The sequence below is a fragment of the Sinocyclocheilus grahami genome, unplaced genomic scaffold (assembly GCF_001515645.1).
Source record: "Sinocyclocheilus grahami isolate Dianchi unplaced genomic scaffold, SAMN03320097.WGS_v1.1 scaffold524.1, whole genome shotgun sequence".
NCBI classification, from domain to species: Eukaryota; Metazoa; Chordata; class Actinopteri; order Cypriniformes; family Cyprinidae; genus Sinocyclocheilus; species Sinocyclocheilus grahami.
Window position 1 is genome coordinate 75,664 of NW_015505703.1, and position 18,914 is coordinate 94,577.

Here is an 18,914-nt window from a genome sequence, read left to right on the forward strand (position 1 = left end):
AAGGACAGACAGACGAGGCGAGAGAAAAGGAGATGGAAGGATGAGGAGAGACAGATACGAGAGAGGGGAGAGAGGAAAATAAAAAATGATCGGTCCGGTTCCCGGACCCACTGCCGCTTGGTCCTCAACCAAGAGGCTCTCACTCGCAGTGCCATGCGATGGTACTGGACATCGTTGGTGGACGGCCCACCGCTCCTCCGCCTCCTGGCGGACGGCGATGGTTCCTCCTATTGAGGGCAGCCGGCAGCGAGTCACCCGTTCCCTGCTCCTCCCCAATCATGGCGGATGGCAGCAGGCTCCGGCCTCCTGGCGAACAGGCAGACTCCTCCACTCCCTCACGGACGGCAACCACCCCTCCTCGACCCAGGAGCGCGGCAGCGAGCTCTCCGTCCCACCTCTTCTTCCATCGTTCCAGCACCACCCCCTCGGGCAGCCACCGGCGGTCTCTCCGCTCGTTCTCGTCTGCCCGATCTCCTCAGCACCGCGATCCCCCTCAGCAGCGAGGGCTCTCTCCAACAGCGTGTCCCTCCTTCCTCCCGGGTTTCGGCACCAATGTAACACGTTTGTAGGTTGGGAAGAAGGAGGCGGGAACCGGCGGACATTTAAACAAACTTTAATAAAATAAACAAACACAAAATAAAGTCCAGGCCTGGTCCTCTCTCGTCCGACACTGTCATCACTCCTCCTTTATCCTTCCGGAGTTCCTCCATGAGACTCAAGACTCGTGTCGCTCATTATCAATTACTCCACCAGCCTCGCTCCATTCCCATGGCTCTCGGCCCCGCCCCCACTCATCACAATAACGTTTTGTTATCTATGAGGTGGTAATTTGCCTCATTGTAGATGTCTTACCCACCATAAAGCTACTATGAATTCAGTCTGTGCATCAGTCTTAACCTTAAACGGTGCGACCAAAATGGTGAATGCTCCCGTTTATAAACCATAACGGTGTCTACAAGGTATTCCGTAGAAGAACTAGTCACTTTTTATGCCACAACAATGCTTGAGGACACTAGAGATTGAAGCCAGACTTCATACGTCATCCCCTTGTCTTTATTTTGCAGTCTCTATGACAATCCATTTATGATATTTAAACAAACAAGGTAGTTAAAAGTTAGTGGCTCACACCATGTCTATTTTGCAAAGAAAGAATGTACAACAACATCATATGATGCTTTTATCCATCAGGAATTGCTTGGATGATGAATAGTGGTCTCTTTGGCAGGTGGTTAGAAGGGAGGGGTTAAAAATAAGAGGGCTTGATGACGTCAACCAAAAAATAAAGTAGTTTCAGAGGCGAAGCAAGACGTTTTGTTTTCTTTGGAATAATGTTGACTGATTAATTCTTTACAATAAAACCCAGAGCACATATGATGAAAGTGAAAAGGAGCAGTTTTGGTTTCATGTTGAGTGTGTTTAAACAAATTTGTGATTGCGGTTATTGTAACACGAATAGGATCTTGTTGGTATTCTTCACCATAAAGACAGACAAAGATAAATGAACAATTAACTAAACCTCTAACTCGCTAACTAACTAATCTTCTCTTCCTCGCGATGAGCTGCTTCTTCTTCTCTCTGGAACGTCTCAAAATGTTCAGAGAGAGCTATTTTTGTGGCTTCGCCTTTTTCTTGTTTCTTTCTTGTTTAGACGCCTGTTTTTCTTTTTCTTTCGTTCTTCCTGTGTTTTTTTGTCTGCTGGTTGTTCCACATCAGAGATGAGCAAAAGGCTCTTTTGTGTGTGCTCTGCCCTGAAGGCATTCATGTTGCAAGACAGATTAATAATTACAGACTACACAACAGTCAGGGAGAAACAATTTCTAGATCTTTTGATGTCAAACATGAGAGAGACCAAAATTACACAGAAAAGAGGCCATAGAAATAAAAAATATATATATTTCTTTTTGCGTTTGTTTTGTTTTTAATTTCCTCTTATTGTTATGCCTGCTTTGTGTGTGTACACTAAATGAGATGATAACTAAAGAAGGATGTCCTTCTCTTGAACTGATGAATAGGTTAATTTAGAGAAAGTGCTTTATACTGTGTATATATATATATATATATATATATATATATATATATATATATATATATTATGCATATTTATAATGTTCTGTGTAAAAACAAATGCTATTATTGAAATGTTATGTTTTTCTTATGTTGTTGTGGTAAATCATGATTTTACTAAATGTTTTGCGAAAACAATGCCCCGCATTAAATGTCTTGTGTTGCAAAGCATTGCATGTCACATATTTTAATTCATATATATATATATATATATATATATATATATATATATATTATGCATATTTATAATGTTCTGTGTAAAAACAAATGCTATTATTGAAATGTTATGTTTTTCTTATGTTGTTGTGGTAAATCATGATTTTACTAAATGTTTTGCGAAAACAATGCCCCGCATTAAATGTCTTGTGTTGCAAAGCATTGCATGTCACATATTTTAATTCACATTTCCTCTTTATTATTGTTCAGTCAGTGTTTTTTGGGGGGGGGATTTGCAGGTTAACTTGTTTGATTAAGTACTAATATGTAGTTTCACGGGCCCTGATGAATTGTTCTTACAAAGAAAAGTAATTACCACAGTAATTACACTCGTTTGAGGGAGGGCGAGATGTGCCACACACATACACACACACACATGCACAGATATAGACAGTGAAAGCAGGTTGACAAGCTCTTTGTATCAGTCTGGCTTGCATCTGACAGCTCTTTTGGCAGTTGTGTCTCAGTGTTGTTGTCAGACATGAGTCTGAGACGCTGTTTGTTTTGCGTCGACACACATTTGTTGTGCGCTGAAGTTCTCTTTGTGAACATAAAACGCTTCCCCAATCAGCTGATAAAAAAAAATAAGTATAAAGCACAACATTCTGCTTTTTATGCTCCATCTCAGTTATGTTAGAGCACACGAAACAAAGCTGAGAAGAGCTTTGACTCTGTGTTCTGACTCCTAAGAATAATGCAAGCTCATGTATATACACAGGGTGACCCAATTTGTGTGTTTTTTATGTTGTAGGGATAAAGAGGAGCAGCTGGTTCATCTTCGGGACAGTCAGAGACATCAGGCCCAGCAGGCTGAGAGCACACTGGAGAGCTTTAAGAAGCAGGTGGAGCTGAACTCAGAGATGACCTACGCTGACATGAAGCAACAGGTGAGTCAAGGGCACCTACAGTTTATCCTGTGTCTCACGGTTTATGAAAGTGACGCTCTGTCAAGCTCACGGTAGCAGTCATAGCATTAGCCTCAGACTGCACACTGGCACCCATACTGACTGAAATCCAAATCTGGTGTTGGTGGCTACTATGCAGCTTCAGAAGTCATGTTTACAAGTTTCCAGGTTACTAGAATGAGCACTTACTGTATGTGGAAGAAATAATCACTGGATTTGACAAGAGTTAATGACATCATAATTTATTTTTTTTATATTTATCACCGGAATTTCAGCAACCAAAAATATTCACTTTTTAATGTTGCATGGCCATTCAGTGTCCATTGCTCATTAGTTAGCTAGAATAAATAAATATAGAGGCATTTCACTACATATATGCAGTGTATTACATGTTTATTATATTTTACTTAATTTGTTAGTGATGTCTTCATTTTTCAATGTATATTTGAATACATCTTTCATGAAAGCAACTTTTATTACAGCCACTGTTAAAATGTTTACATATTGGTTATTGGTTAATTAAAGGGGTCATATGATGCGATTTCAATTTTTCCTTTCTCTTTGGAGTGTTACCAGCTCTTGGTGCATAAAGAAGATCTGTAAAGTTGCAAAGACTAAAGCCTCAAATCCAAAGAGAAATTCTTTATAAAATTTAAGAGTCAGCCAAACCTACCTAAAACGGCTCGTTCTAACACGCCCCCACATACCTACATCACATGTGGTTGCCGCAAGCCTCCTTCATCGAATCCGCCGGTCGCGCCGTTCTCAAGCCCACCCGCCTCTGCTCACTCTAGCTCCCCGGCCGTTCCTCACTCTAGCCCCCGGCCTCTGCTCACTCTAGGCGGCCGTCTGTGACACTGTGTTTCGTTGTGAAAGCGAAACTACTTTGTTTGGTTTTCCAAAAATGGACACGACTAGAAATCAGTGGTTAATTTGTATTTACTACACTGTTCCAGAACACTTCAACCCAAATATTCAGATGTGTGCAGCACATTTTATGGAGGACTGTTTACTGATCCTGGGAGAGTAGACTACAATGCCGGCTGTTCTGACTCACAGATTGTAAGTAAGTTTTTTTATATTTAAAGAGTTTTTATATTTTATATTTTTTATATTTAAAGCGAGTTTTTTGGGCAGTGTAGAGTAGGACTTGTTGTTTGTAATTTCTCCGATCACAAATGCAGACATGGTTTTATGTTTACGTGGCGCGATGCAACACAACGCGTAAAAAGACAGTATAAGTCATTACAATCCATAATTATGTCCCCACTGGATGCAACGAATGCCTCATTTATAATGGGTTTTCATGTTTCATGACAGGGCATCATCACAATATGGTAGGGGCGTAAAATTTCCGTCACACACTTGAGGTATTCGGCCAATCATAACGCACGGGATAGCTGGCCAATCACAGCACACCTTGCTTTTCAGACCGATGAGCTTTGTAAAAATCGACACGTTTCAGAAAGGCGGGGCATAGAGGAGAAACAATAATGTACAGTATGTGGAAAATAATGTGTTTTTTGAACCTTAAACCGCATAAACACATTTCATTACACCAAATACACCAAATAATGTGCTTTTTAGCAACATCATATGACCCCTTTAAAAATGTTATATAAAACATGGCCTAGTGTGCAATATAAGTGTTTATATACAGCACAGTTTTAATTTGAGTGTTGATTATTAAATAAATTTAATAAATTAATTGATTATTACATAAACTTTATTTTTGGTTTTCAGCTGAATGAAGCTTCAGTTTCGGTTTCGAGTTTTAATTGAGACATTTAGTTGTAACCAAACAAGATGGATAGGGAGTATTTAAGCACCTTGATACATTTCTGTTGTTTATTACCTGATGTTAACTAATTATTATTATTTATTTATTTTTTTTGCAAAAGAATATAGATTTGAATTATTGTGTTAAAATATTATGTTCTAGCAAGTATTATTTTTAGTGTTTTGCTGCAACAAAGCCACACATGGATCCTTTTGTCATTATGAGGAATGCAGTAAAAACTAGTAATAGTAAGAGTCTTCTACTTATGAAATCTAACTGTGTTTGGATGGTTCACAATTCAGTCATCTCTTTCTGTCTAAATGTTCATTCTTGACCAGAATGAACTGCAATGTGGCAGCCGCACTTTAGGCTGAAAATGTGAGACGTTCTTTCACTGATATCACTGTATAATTGAGTTCAGGGTGTATTTGATCTATGGATTGTTCCAGAGAGTCCAGACAGCAAGCGATCAGTACTGCAGACTGGATCGTAAATCAAATCCCTTCGTTCAGTCTCACAGGATATCATATGGGCAGTGAGCATCTCTCAGACAATAATTCATGTCATTAAAAAGCTTCCAGTATGACCTAATAGTTAGCACATGTGCTCCAATACATGGCGGCGCTGTGGTGCTCATGCGGGCAATGCAGGTTCCATCTGGCTCCCAAGGTGCGTTGATCTCCCATCTCATTCCCTGACCTCTCTCACATAAAGAGAGATTGCGTTATCTTCATTAGCCTCCTCAACTGTCTTAAAAAGCTTTTACACTGTTTGAATCTGTTTCTCTGAGACTTGGTATTGGATGAGCAAACAGATCTCATTGTTAGTCATCTGGAATAGTTACTCATCCTAACATGTATTCTGTATGACTCTTTGCACATTCACTATTTCCATCGTAACAATTCCAGCCTCCCAAACAGCACCGTTCAGTCTGCCCCATCAACACAATGCACATAACTGCAACCACACATCACATCCTGTGCACAGATGCTGGAGCGGGCCGCTGCGGCGCCACCCGGGTTCACTGCCACAGCTGCGTCCAATGTGTGCAGAACCAAACATTCACACTATTGTTACCTAGCTGTTAAAAGCTTCTTATTTAGGTTTATATAGCCATCAAATAACAAAATTCATCCTTCAAATCGTCATTCAAAACTAAATGATCCAATCAAATTTGATTTGGTTTACTTTCTTAATAAATATTATGACTGCACGTTTTTATAAAGAAACCAATAAAAATGAATAATAATCATAATCAATGATCCTATGAAATCATGGGCTGCGTTTTCCAATCTTAGATCGTAATGGCCATTGATGCTAATGGTTTTTGCAGTCTGTTTTGATTTAAGATGCTTTTGAAAAACACAGCCCTGAGGGATAACATCAAATCCGCTTTATATTATTGCTCCAAATGAGATGATTATTTATGTACGATGATGATTTAGCGGCTAGTCCTGTTGTGAATATGTCCTGGTACCGCTATGCTAATTGCAACATGTAAAAGTTCCATCCTAAAACACACCACAGACGTTCTTAGCACTTATGAAATGGAGGCTTTATCCATCTGCTTTGCTTTAAAAAGACTCACAGTCCTGTCACACATCAGTACTCTTATGAAACCAATGCAGAAAAACATAAGAGAAACTCTTCTCATGTCATTCCACTGAACGCTAGCTTGAGGAGAGCCAATGAACACAAGAAAAACAGACTGAGTATTCACACTATGCGTGCTAAATGCTCAAACAGAAAGCTAAAGTGTATATTTTCTGTGCTACTAGCATCACCAATTTAAATGGTTAGCAAACTCATGCCATCAGATCAGTCAGTGTCGCTGTATTGGTCTGGTTGGAATACTCTCTATTGTTCATCAGACATCTGTCATTAGATGAATTGCATAATATTGTTCATCCACTACATTGTGTAGTGTCTGATTGACAGCAGGGTTTTGTTGATAGTGAAATCAACACAATGCCTTGATGGTGGAGATCAGAGATATATAAGTAGGAATCAACCCAGGGTCACTGGAAATACTAAAACCAAGTTCAGTTTTATCCGAAACAGATTATTGTGAATCTAGCAATGTTTATTACGTTGTTTGTACTAGGGCTGCTCGATTAATCAAATGCGATTGTCATGCGCATTTTTTTTGTAAAGCTGGTTCTGTAATCAGCAGTAAATCATCATCACGTGCTTTCAGATGGAGCAGAATTTACTACACAGAGCCGTAGTTCACTGACAAGTTACGCAAAAAAATCGCAGACGATTTTATTGCGCGATTATGAAATCGTTTGCGATAATGACAGCTGTTTGCATAGCTTCTCAGTGAACTAGGGCTGTGTGAAGTAAATGTTGCTCCATCTGAAAGCATGTGAAAATACCACATTTAATGCCATATTTTTACTCTCAACTCACTTCATAACGTCAGTCGAGTGTTTGAAATAAATCCTTCTGTGAGATGATGTGGCTTCTTACACAGAATAAGGCACGCAACATATTTCATAGTATTCTAAGGAGTGATAAAGGCATTGCATTTTAAATATACTTTATTTTAATGAAAATTATAATGATGATAATTCAGATAAACCATATATTGTCATAATCGTGTGTTTATTAGTCACGTTGAATCAATGAAAGCAGATAAATCTTCTGTTTATCCAGCTACCGCTATAGGCATTTCCTGGGTTTCTTCTGCAAGGCGTGTTTGGAGTTTCAGCGCGAGAGCGCCTTCTGGCCTTCGGATGGAGATTTACTGCTGATCACAGAACCGTGCTTCACTGAAAGATACGCATGACAATCGCAGCTTCTATCGAATTGCGATTTCGATTCCATTTCGATTTATCGTGTAGCCCTAATTTGTACTGTATTTATCGCTGTAGTTCAGGAATGAAATGTCCAGTAAGTGGCACTAAAAGGGTAATGCTCTGTCACGTTTGAAAATAATGTACCACGTACACTAAACCTAATCTATAGTGTTAACAAAAGCAAACATAAGATAAAACGCATTTGCTGAAGCAGCAATGCCATTTTAGCTTGCTTCTACAAGTCTTTGAACTCCTTTTTCATGACTCATGTTTCATGGGAATCGTACCCAAGTGCAATGTGTACCAGGTGCGCTATCAAGCAAGTTTACTATGTCAGAAAAGCCATACATATGGAGCTGGTTATGTGATGCAGATGTCAAAATGCATTAGTTCACAAAAATTATGCACTATGGTAAAAGTGTTTTGAGGTCATAGCACAGTATTGTGCTAGAAACCGCACAAAACGAATCTTTATTAATCTGTAATCATAATTTGTGTGAAAAGGAATGAAAGTTGTTGGTGTCTTACTCCCACTAGTGTGCATTTCAGGTGGAAACTGCAGTGAATAACATGTATAGGTACATTGTATAGGTTGTGCAGGAATGTAGCTTAGGTTTGTAATACCCCACATCCAGCATTGGATGGAGCACAGCATTATTTCACAGTTATATTCTGTGTTCTTGTGCACGGTCAGTAATCAGTAATAAGCTTTAAACAGGCTTGCATTAAGTCATGTTGGCACAGTGTGGGCAGAATTATTCTGGAGCGTTAAATTGGGCAGACTGCATGTGTGTGTGTGTGTGTGTGTGTGTGTGTGCGTACTAATGGTCATGTAGTTGTGGGCGAGCGTTAGGGGATGCTAAAGCTCTCGCTGGACTCAGAACTGCTGCCCACATCCTGCTCGTGTTCTTTCTGATTCACCTTTCTCTTTCCACCCTGTGTCTCCAGCGATCATCATCTGTCCAAGATTCAGCCCACATCAAAGTGTTCCACACTCTTTTCCTGCCACCCCCTCTCTTTCTCTTTTTTGCTGTCCATTTGCATTCGTCTGTTTGTAACAGCATCATAGAAAGGAACGTCCTCTGGATAATCAGACATGGCCTTGACTTACACATGCTAAATGTAGAGTATCTTCTAAGAGTTTGAATCCATTATTCTGATCCTGTGCCCTGGCTTTCAAAGGCGGTGTTCAGAATGGAATACTAGTGTAGTGCTTACTGCATACTGCATACTAGCTTGGTTCCTAAGCCTACTGAGCTGCTTAGTTAGACACACTGTAAAAAATATACAATTAAGGTACAAAAACAGCAGCTGTGGTTGCTAGTAATTCACTGTAAAAATATGGTGAAGATCTTTCAATTATGACGGGATGGTATATCTGTGCCGGTATATGTTTTTACTCATAACCATATACAGCTGTGCTCAAAATTGTTCATACCCTTGGTAAATATGATCAAAGAAGGCTGTGGGAATAAATCTGCATTGTTAATACTTTTGATCATTTATTTAATACATTTACAAAAATCTAACCTTTCATTGGAGAATAAGAATTTAAAATGGGGGGGAATCTCATTATGAAATAAATGTTTTTCTCTAAAACACATTGACCACAATTAATCATACCCTTTTATTCAATACTTTTTGCTACCTCCTTTTGCCAAGATAAGCTTCTGAGTTTTTTCCTATAATGCCTCATGAGTTTGGAGAAAACCTGACAGCAGGTCAGAGACCATCCCTTCATACCCTTCAGATTCCCAGCTCCATGTGGTGATTCTCTTCAGTTCACCCCACTCATTTTCTATAGGTTTCAGGTCAGGTCAGGGAAGGAGTTTTGTGCTCAGTGACTAATTTTTAGGTTTGTTTTTGGATCATTGTCCTGTTGGAAGATCCAGTGGTCCATTATACGATTTCTAGCAGGGATAGTCAGGTTTTGATTTTTTATCTGTTGCTGTTTGATAGAATCCATGATGCCATGTATCTGCAGGAGAGTGCACTTTAAGGATAATTCACTTAAATAACTGAAGAAACTAAGTGTGGAATGTTGGACACTTTTTGCACTTAACTGTCGCAGCTTTAGTTATGTAGCGGAGGGGGAGGAGCTATCAGCCTCTGATTATGCACAACACAATAACCTCATATATTTCATACATATAATTCATATAGTGCATAAGTACAAGTGCATAGTGCTTCATTTGGGATGCAACTATTGTGAGTCAAGTACCTTCTCGTACAGTGAAGAAGATTGCAGTTCATAATAAAATTATACTAATGTAGTATAGTATTATATAATGCTTATTTCAACTGTAATTGATTGTGTTTTCTGCTTTCAGATGGAGAAAGTAGAGGCTGATCTGATTCACTCTAAATCTCTCCGAGAGAAACAGTCTAAAGAGTTCAGTTACCAGCTGGAGGAGCTGCAGCGAAGATATGTGCAGCAGGTGAACATTTTCTTCAAATCCATTGACATTACATTAAGTGTGACTAATGATTTTCTTTTGGTAGAAATGTAGACGAACAAACCATTTGCTCAGGCTCGAGCATTATTACATTGAGCGACACAGTTCATATTCAAATGACATTATCCACTCTCTCTAGATGACTGAATGGGCTGTCGCAGAATCAAAAATAAATTAATTTTCACATGCTAAGATCCCTTATCATATTCCATTCAGTCTCCACTTCCTCCTGATTAAAAATGTAAAATGTTCATCATTTAATCAAAGTCTTGTTAACTGATAAGATGCTGGCTTTGTAAAAATTTTACTGACAGGAATGTGTCTGTTATCTTTTTTTTTAAAGATAAAAATGGCAAATATTGAAATATTGTTCATCTCACAGTCTTATCACATTGCTATTTAGCAGTATATATTACATAATTAGACAACAGAGATAGAAAGACGGTGGAAGAGTGATGTTTAGTTTGGATGTACAGTTGGGGCCAGGAATTGCATACATTTTAGCAGTCACAATGCTCAACAAATTTGAGAGTTAGCATGCAAAGCATTACTGAGAACATTTTGTTGCAGCTGCAGCAAAATGGTTTTAAAGACAAAATTGGGAGGTGTAGTGAAAAAACTGTTCACTTAGTGATTACTTGGTAGCGATGTCCTTAAACTGCTCGGGCAACCTCAGGACATGTTTTTGATGTTGCTTAGTTTTGTTTCAGTATACTAAAGCAGAGGTTCTTAAACCTTCTCAGCCCTTGATCCAAATAAGACGTTTTGTTTGTGTATGGGACCCACACTCAGAAAACCATGAGCTATGAGTATTAGGAGTGGGCGATCTGATGATTTTGTACTGTGGTCGATCAATCTTGAATGATATAATATTCGTGATATGATATTTATGTCATATCACACACCCATATGCTGTATTTGTTATATGCTTTCATTTCTTTGTGAGAAACTGATAACTATACCTCTTGCGAGGTGATAATATCTGGTAACCATAGTTTTGGTCACAAAAAACAGTTGTTACTATGACAATTTCTTACAGTGTTTAATGTTTTATAGAATTTGCAGGTTTTATAATGTTTTATAAAAAAAAAAACTCCATCATACCAGGTCAGAGGGATTGTTTGTAAGCATCTCACTGATACCACTTTGACAGTAAATGCTCACCTAATATTTCTAACTTGATGTTCCACAGCTGAAGAATATCTATCTCTTTCTTGTGGCAGCTTGTTACTTTTGAACTCGCCCACATAATACATTGTGGGTGCTCCTTGCTCTTTCTCGGGTTATTTAAAACCGAGACAAAAAAAAATCATTTTTCGGTTTGGTTAGTGTGCTCAGCAGTGGGTGAATGACAACAGTGTGATGTGACATACAATAAGAAGCTGAATTAAAGCCTAAAATCTAAACGGACAGCCAAATTATATTTTTTTCCATTGTTTTGTAAAAGATTATATCTGCCTGCAGAATCCAGTCTTGCTTTGACTCCAAGTCACTCATTTGTAAGGCCTGGTCAAAAGCCTGTGGTGTTATCATGAGATTCTATTCTAGCTAATCAAATTGAACAGTGAAGTCTTAACAGTGGCAGCTTGTTGAAACAGTATTATGGAATCTCTGTTAAACACTTTGCAGTCCTGCAGCCTCCTGTGTTCATAAAACAGGTGACTTTAGATTGGTATTCAATGTGGAACCCAGTCTGAAATCAATTTTACTTCTGTAATGTGACATGTATCCACATAAAACTATATACGCCAAATTTCATAAAAAAAACAAATAATAATGGCAAGATTTGTAGTAGAGAAAAAAGCTTTTTTTTGTCTCTCCCCTCTTCTTAACTCACTACCCATTGGTCCTCTAGACTTTGTGTCATACCAATTACAATTGATTTGATAGTATCGCTAGAGAAAATAAAAGCAATTTTAATGAAACTGTGGCAGATACCGTTACAAGCCCTCAAATATGTTGAGTGTCTAAACTGAAGTTCAAACTGTACTCACTCACCTAGAGAAATCGAAAACTAGACCTGACAGTAGTGTCAATAATAATAGATTTAATGGGTGAATCTGACAGAAATATCCAAGTCATATTTCACCCCAAAATCAAAGAAGTATATTTGCTTAAAGAAAATACCTTTACATGTCTTAAAAATGTGCAAATAATCGTATTGTTTTAAACTATGCTTCATATTATTTTCCGGGTTAACTGTCGCCTGAAATGGACATGTTTATGATATTCTTGAGTTTATGACTACACGATATTGTAACATCACAATATTACAGTAATACATTTTACTGATATGTCAAGCATTTAGGAATCACTGTGAAGCATCTGTTCTTCTGAGAGCAACTTTGTAAAGGTTTTTAAAGTTCATGAAGCTCTAGTTGACTGACCCCCTCAAGTTACTGAGTTGAGATGTTTATTGCTGGTTTAATGAGTGTACTGTGGTCTGAAGGTCACTTTAGCCATTCATGTGGACACAAAGAAGCATTCCCCAGGATTCCCGTCAATGGGACTTTAAAAGAGTCCATTTCTATAGAAGTGTTGTTTCTCTTTGACCTCCTCACCATTTGACGTCATGCCGGCTTGGAGTGCCGATGCTGAGCTGATGTCTGAGGTCACAACGAGTAGGAAGTTACACAATATATGACATTAACATCATCCCACTCACAACTGTGGAGGCTACATTTGGGGATGGCAATCTATCCTATCAATCAACATCAATCAAACTGTCCATCTCACAATCTCTTGTTCTTTCTCATTTTAAATTTTTCTGCACACAATCAAATAGACGGAACTATCCTTTTTGGAGTATGTGTACTCTGAATAATAGAATATATTTTCCGCCACTCTTCTTCCTTCAAACAGAACCCCTACTGAGTGCCGCCAAGCTTCCCTCCTCTCCGATACTGCACTGTTTCCCTGGGGAGCCTCCTTCAGTCGCCCACCGCCCCATGACCTCGGCGCTGGTGCTCTAGGAGGGGGCGCTAATCACATCTGCCCAGTGACAGCAGCCATTCAGCACTGGCGCTTTAAGAGCAAGGCACCCAGCAGCCCTTTCTGTGACGTTTCAATGTTTTCAATCTCTCCCCCACCCTTCGCTTTCCCACTGTCATATCGCCATATATTTGGTGTGGATTTTCACCCTGCGTCGAAAAAAATTAACTCAGAATTGTCTAAACCAATGCCTTGCTTTGTCGCTTGTCTGACAAGTGCTGTGGGACGGGTTTAACCCATCACGGCGAGCTATTTGCTTGACTTTAAACTAAGGTAATCAAACTGATTATGGTCTATTAATCTGTCATGATGTGTATATATTGCAAAAATAAACGGTTGTATTACAGTGTACCTACCAACAGAGATCTCAGAATCAGCTCGTTTACCCGAGGTTAGCATATCAATGCATGGCGTGTAATGAAGAAATCTGTCCTATTCCTTTAAAACTGGAGGGTTGCGTCCTTCGGCGGTCCCTGATCAATTAGTTGAGGCTCTTTCTGTTGGCTGTTCAGTTTTGCCCTATTAGAGATGTCTGCTTGCATCCACGTCTGCTATATCTCTTCCTCTACAGTGTCGATGGGCAAAATCGATAAAGCTGGAAGATGAGGAATCTTCTTACCAAATCTTACTTCAGCTTCTTCAAAATCCACTAAAATTGGATGCCATGGGGCTGTTTGAAGCGTATTTTGTGGCCTTGTGCCTGATTGGCTGGGGGAATCGAGCTGAAATCCCATTCATCACCTACACTCAATAGCACCACAGCAGCCTCTAGCTGGCAGGCCAGGTAGGGTGCCGAGCCGCACAATGTGGGGGGATTAGCTTGAAAACTGCAGGGACCAGGCCTCTCGCTGCATGCTAGCTGGGAGATGGGGGCCGGACCGGCCAAGGTCACCGTCTCCCGTTCGGAGGAGAGTGGGAACAGACCTTGGGAACCGTTGGCTTTGCCTCTCATCGCCAGGCTCGGCTCACCGCACAGCAGGTGCAAGTCAGTGAGATAATGCAGATGCTAGCTTTTGTGTTCTTTCAACATTTTCCATCTTGCTTTCAATGCTGACTATTTTTTTTCTGAAAAAAGAAGATAGCAGGGATGCCGGGCGGATTGTGATTAGTTTTTTATGCTCTTAATTTTCCATTTTTGTCAAAGCGCAACCCTTCGGAAAAGGATTCAGAAGTAAGTGGTTATTAAAGTTGAAGTACATCCACCATGACAGTATGCTGTATGGACGGACTAGAAATTTCAAATGAAATTAATGAATGCGCAAAGTGTTTTTCTTTCTTTCTTTCTTTCATTCTTTCTGTCTTTCTTTTTGTTTTCGAGCAGTCTGTAGGAATAAATAGGATGCAAATGGATAATGTGTTTATTCCTTCCTCATCTTTAATACAGCGTATGATTACAACAGTGGCCATAAGACATTTTTTTTTTTTGCCCAGTACTGTGCCACTGGCCTTGACATCATGTTTTTTTTTTTACCTAAAGAGAGCTGAAAAAGAGGCTAGCTTGTCATAATTAGCACAAAAGTGAGAGAACAACAACATGTGAGATCATAGTGATGCAAAAACTTGCGTAGGCTTCTTATGTTGTGAGGCAAACGTGAACTTTTTTCTTCGCTGAGCCATGCACAAGTTGTCATGACGACAGGGATGTTCCGCTGATGAAGTCTTACTCCTTGTTGTCCAATCAGATTGTGGAACTGAAACTGCAGCATGAACAGGAGCGGACGCACCTACTCCAGACACACAATGCTGAGAAGGACAGCCTGGTCCAGGACCACCAGCGGGAAATCGATAGTTTGGACAAGCAGGCGAGGGCCGCCATGATCCAGCAGCAAATGCAAACCCAGGAATGGAGGAAGCGCGATGCTCAGGTAGGGGGTCTTTTCCTTTCCGACGCTTTCTGTCACTATTTTTTTTTTGCTAATTTGGATAATGTTAAAATGTATGGCTATTTTACACTGTATAATTTTACATATTACATATATTTTTATGCTATTACGTAGCATACCGCTTTCGAGTTACTTAAAAACAAATTGTGCTTTGCATACTTTTTCGCAACATTGTTGTCATGTTTTAGTGTATGGCACAGAAAAAAAAACAAGGATTTAATTATTGCTAAAATGCAATCTTTTGGGGCATTATTTTAATGTGCAACTTTTCACTGTCGGATTTCATTGAAAATGTATTTTAAAAAAGTGCTGAAACCACAAGCTGCTGGATGAAAAAGGTAAATTTCCCTACCCATTGCCGCTGTGGCCTTTCATTGTAAACTGTAGGGTGCATTCTTCTTGTCTTGGGATGTTTATATTGGGGTTAGTAGTATCTGTGCACCACTACTGAGTTCTGGTTTTATCGCTGCGGTGTAGGAAGCGTTTATCTACTAATAAGAGCTATTCTCTAATATACTGCAACAGGCATATGTCATTTAGAGGGTATTAATGAGCTCTTTAGCCATAAAACCTCCATTTTGCTCATCAGTGGGTTTCTGGTGCCTGTTGTGCCAATTGCCCCGTCTGCCGCTTCCCTCTCCAGCCTGGCTATCGTAAGATCCCTGTGGGAAGCCGTTTGAAAGCCTAGCCCCCAACTGTGAATTCACTGGACTCGTCAAATCCCAAGATTAAATGTAAATTGTCAGCATGGCTAAACCATATTTATTGGCTGCTAGCAAGAGAAACAAGTTCAGAGATGTTGATGCCGCATAGGACACATCGCTCTACGAGGATTGATATATTAGTGAAAATGTAGGGTAACATCTGTTGATAATATTAGTGTACTTATGAAGTGATCTATATTTTGTGTGTGTGTGTTTTTTTGTTTTGAGTGAAAGTTTTTTTTCTCAGTCAGCAAATGTATTATTGGCTTCTGCTTGTTTTACTGTAGTGCTATTAATGGTTTGCTATCAATTATCAGACTTTCAAAAGTGATTATCAATGGTTAAACAAAAATTGTCATATTTAAACATACTAGTAGTAAATACTAGTAGTAAAAACGTCAAACGGAAGCTGTCAATAAATCCATGTGTATCACCATGTAAACTCATGACCACATAAGTGTCATCAAACAAAACCCAGTGTTGTTGAGTATTCATGTTTCAACACCCCTTATGTACAGCGTAGTTAGTTGCCACTTAAAGAAAGAAGTTTGTGGTTTGGCTGATCTGTTTTTCTTCTGTAATTCATTGATGCAGTTTTGGCCAAGAGTATATCAAACCCTCCTACGGCCCAAAAAATCTCCATTCCAAATAACCCCCTCCAACTCACTAAGAGTGAAACTCTACTCATAGAGTATGGAGATCCCAGGACATATTTTCAAGAATATCGACAGGTAAAGAGCTGATGAAAGCTAATGCTATTTATAAAGCACTCGAACATTTTTTGTTTGTTTGTTTTTTACCTGAACCTTTATTGGCCCAAGTATAGAAATTGATAGTGTATCAAGTGTTTGGACCGGTAGACTTCCTATAGGATGCGGCACACTTCAGTTCAGTTGTTGTAATCAGCTCAACAATGTTACTAATAAGCGCAGACTCTGATAGAATGTGTCAGCTTTTACATGGTGTCATAACAGCTACAGAAAGCTTGACAAAAAGCTATCTGAAAATGAGTGTTATGACCAAAAGCCCAAAACAAGAGCTGAATGCAAATTATTATATTGAGTGAGTTTTATTTTGAAGTGCAAAAATTCTGTACAGTTGTCTTAATTTCTTCACTGTCATGCAGCATAGCGTGACGATACACCCGTAGGAAAAAACTGGAAGCTATAAATTTCTGTTCTCAAAAAATAAAGTGGAGTTGGTGTGCTTTGTAAGTGATCCAAACTCAGAGCACCTGGGAAGTGTTTACTGTGAACTGAGCCGCTCCAAACACTGAGCCCTGTCATTGCAGATTAACACTGAAACAGACATGGTGATGTTGTTCACAGTCCATGTCCATGCCACTAATGTTGTCATTGCTTGTTGACATTATGGGCTTGAAAAACATATGAAACAAATCATGACCTCCGTTTCACAACTGTCAAGGAAACTGGGGAACATCACTAACCCAAAACAATCTACAAAGGCGAAGTTTGGAGCATCATCCCGGGAAGAGTTTCCAAAGCGTAATGGATGATTTTGTTCTCTGTGAACATTGTAGATTGATTGGAAGATGTCCAGTCACAGTGTCAATAGGCAGTGACCATGTTGAATGACTGTGACATGCTGGGAGATTTAAATAGATATTTGTAATTTTCACGCCTGAAGACCTTAAGCCCAAGAACAGTAAATATAACAATATTTATATGGTAACTATAACTATATTAGCGTCTACACCAACTTGCAATAATGTTCTGTTTATTGTAAGCACATGCTGCTGTTATGTCGTCTGCTGCTTTACATTCTTGAGCTCTTTAAAGTCTGATTCTGATTGGCTGTCAATGTCTTTGTTGTTCAGCACCTGTAAAAAAAAAAAAAAAAATCATCTGAATGTGATTTGAGAAATATCATTCCTCTGTGGTGTTATTGTTGTAGTTGTGGTGTGGACTTTCCTGTTCTCATAGAATTAGAATATCTTATAGCTGAAGATATCATACTTGTTGTGAATGGACCTTAACAGTTGCTGTGATACTTTCCAGAGTGTGAAGAGTATTGTGTTCTATGTATGGCTGTATTTGTTTGAAAATTTATTAGAAGTGTCTCAGGCAATATGGTCACAAAAATGCAAAAATAGTACATGCATTTCTGACTACCTCTGAATGTGGTTTGAGTGATCAGATCAGAACATGTTTTACCTGTATTTATTGCTGATCACAGAAATTGAATGGCAGGAGTAAAGAAGATCAGCAAGTCACAAGCATGTGTAGAACTGCTGCATTAAATACATTTCAGTTAATCAAATGTCATTTAATTTGTTATCAGCCATCCTGAGCTCTAGATATGGCATTGACCATTAATGGGTTAGTTCACCCAAAAATGAAAATTCTGTCATTAATTACTCACTCTCATGTCGTTCCAAACCCGTTCATCAAAGCTTCGTTCATCTTCGGAACAAAATTTAAGATTAAGAAAGGTAGTGATTCAACCGTAATGTTATGAAGCTACGAGAATACTTTTCGTGTGCAAAGAAAACAAAAATATCGCCTTTATTCAACAATTTCTTCTCTTCCGGGTGTGTCCACTGCGATTCACGAGAGTACCACGACACATGTGTGCGCAGCACAAGCATGTTCTACGTCAGAATGTAGAATAACCAAAAAGTAATAGTCTGCCCTAAAAAGTAAAGGTAATTTTCTCCCAGGACAGTATCTGTTAAGTTTAGCAACATTTCCTTTAACCATGAACCATAACACAGTGCAGAGCGTGATTCAAAGTACAAGTAAAACACCTGTGGGGGGGGGGAAAAAAGAAAAAAATATTTTTACAATTTTTAATAAAGAAAAAAGGTTCTATGACCTCTTGCCCCATATGTTGTTGGTCAACAAAAAGATAGTCTGCCCTAAATAAACTAAATTAAAATGTGTACACCAGCAGACAGTATAGGATGATCCAGTGACGGTAATCCATCAGAGGACATGCTGCGGAAATCTGGCAGTGTGAATGGACATTCTTCACACACAATGAAGATGAGCAATTCAGACTCATGTCTTGATGTGGTCAGGCTCACATCATGAGCGTGCGAGATGAGCAAATGACTTATGCATTTCTCACAGCACAGGGAGCTTTTGTTCCAGG

At 39.1% G+C, this 18,914-nt stretch overlaps 1 protein-coding gene across 1 annotated transcript in view; it reads left to right on the forward strand.

The window, feature by feature from the left end:
* The window catches only part of LOC107555075 (centrosomal protein of 112 kDa-like), a 161,680-nt gene that overhangs the window by 70,500 nt on the left and 72,266 nt on the right, over nucleotides 1-18,914 (forward strand). Inside the window, 3 exon segments of the mRNA XM_016237772.1 lie at nucleotides 3,032-3,167; nucleotides 10,097-10,204; nucleotides 14,896-15,078. Coding sequence (XP_016093258.1) covers nucleotides 3,032-3,167; nucleotides 10,097-10,204; nucleotides 14,896-15,078 — 427 coding nt within the window.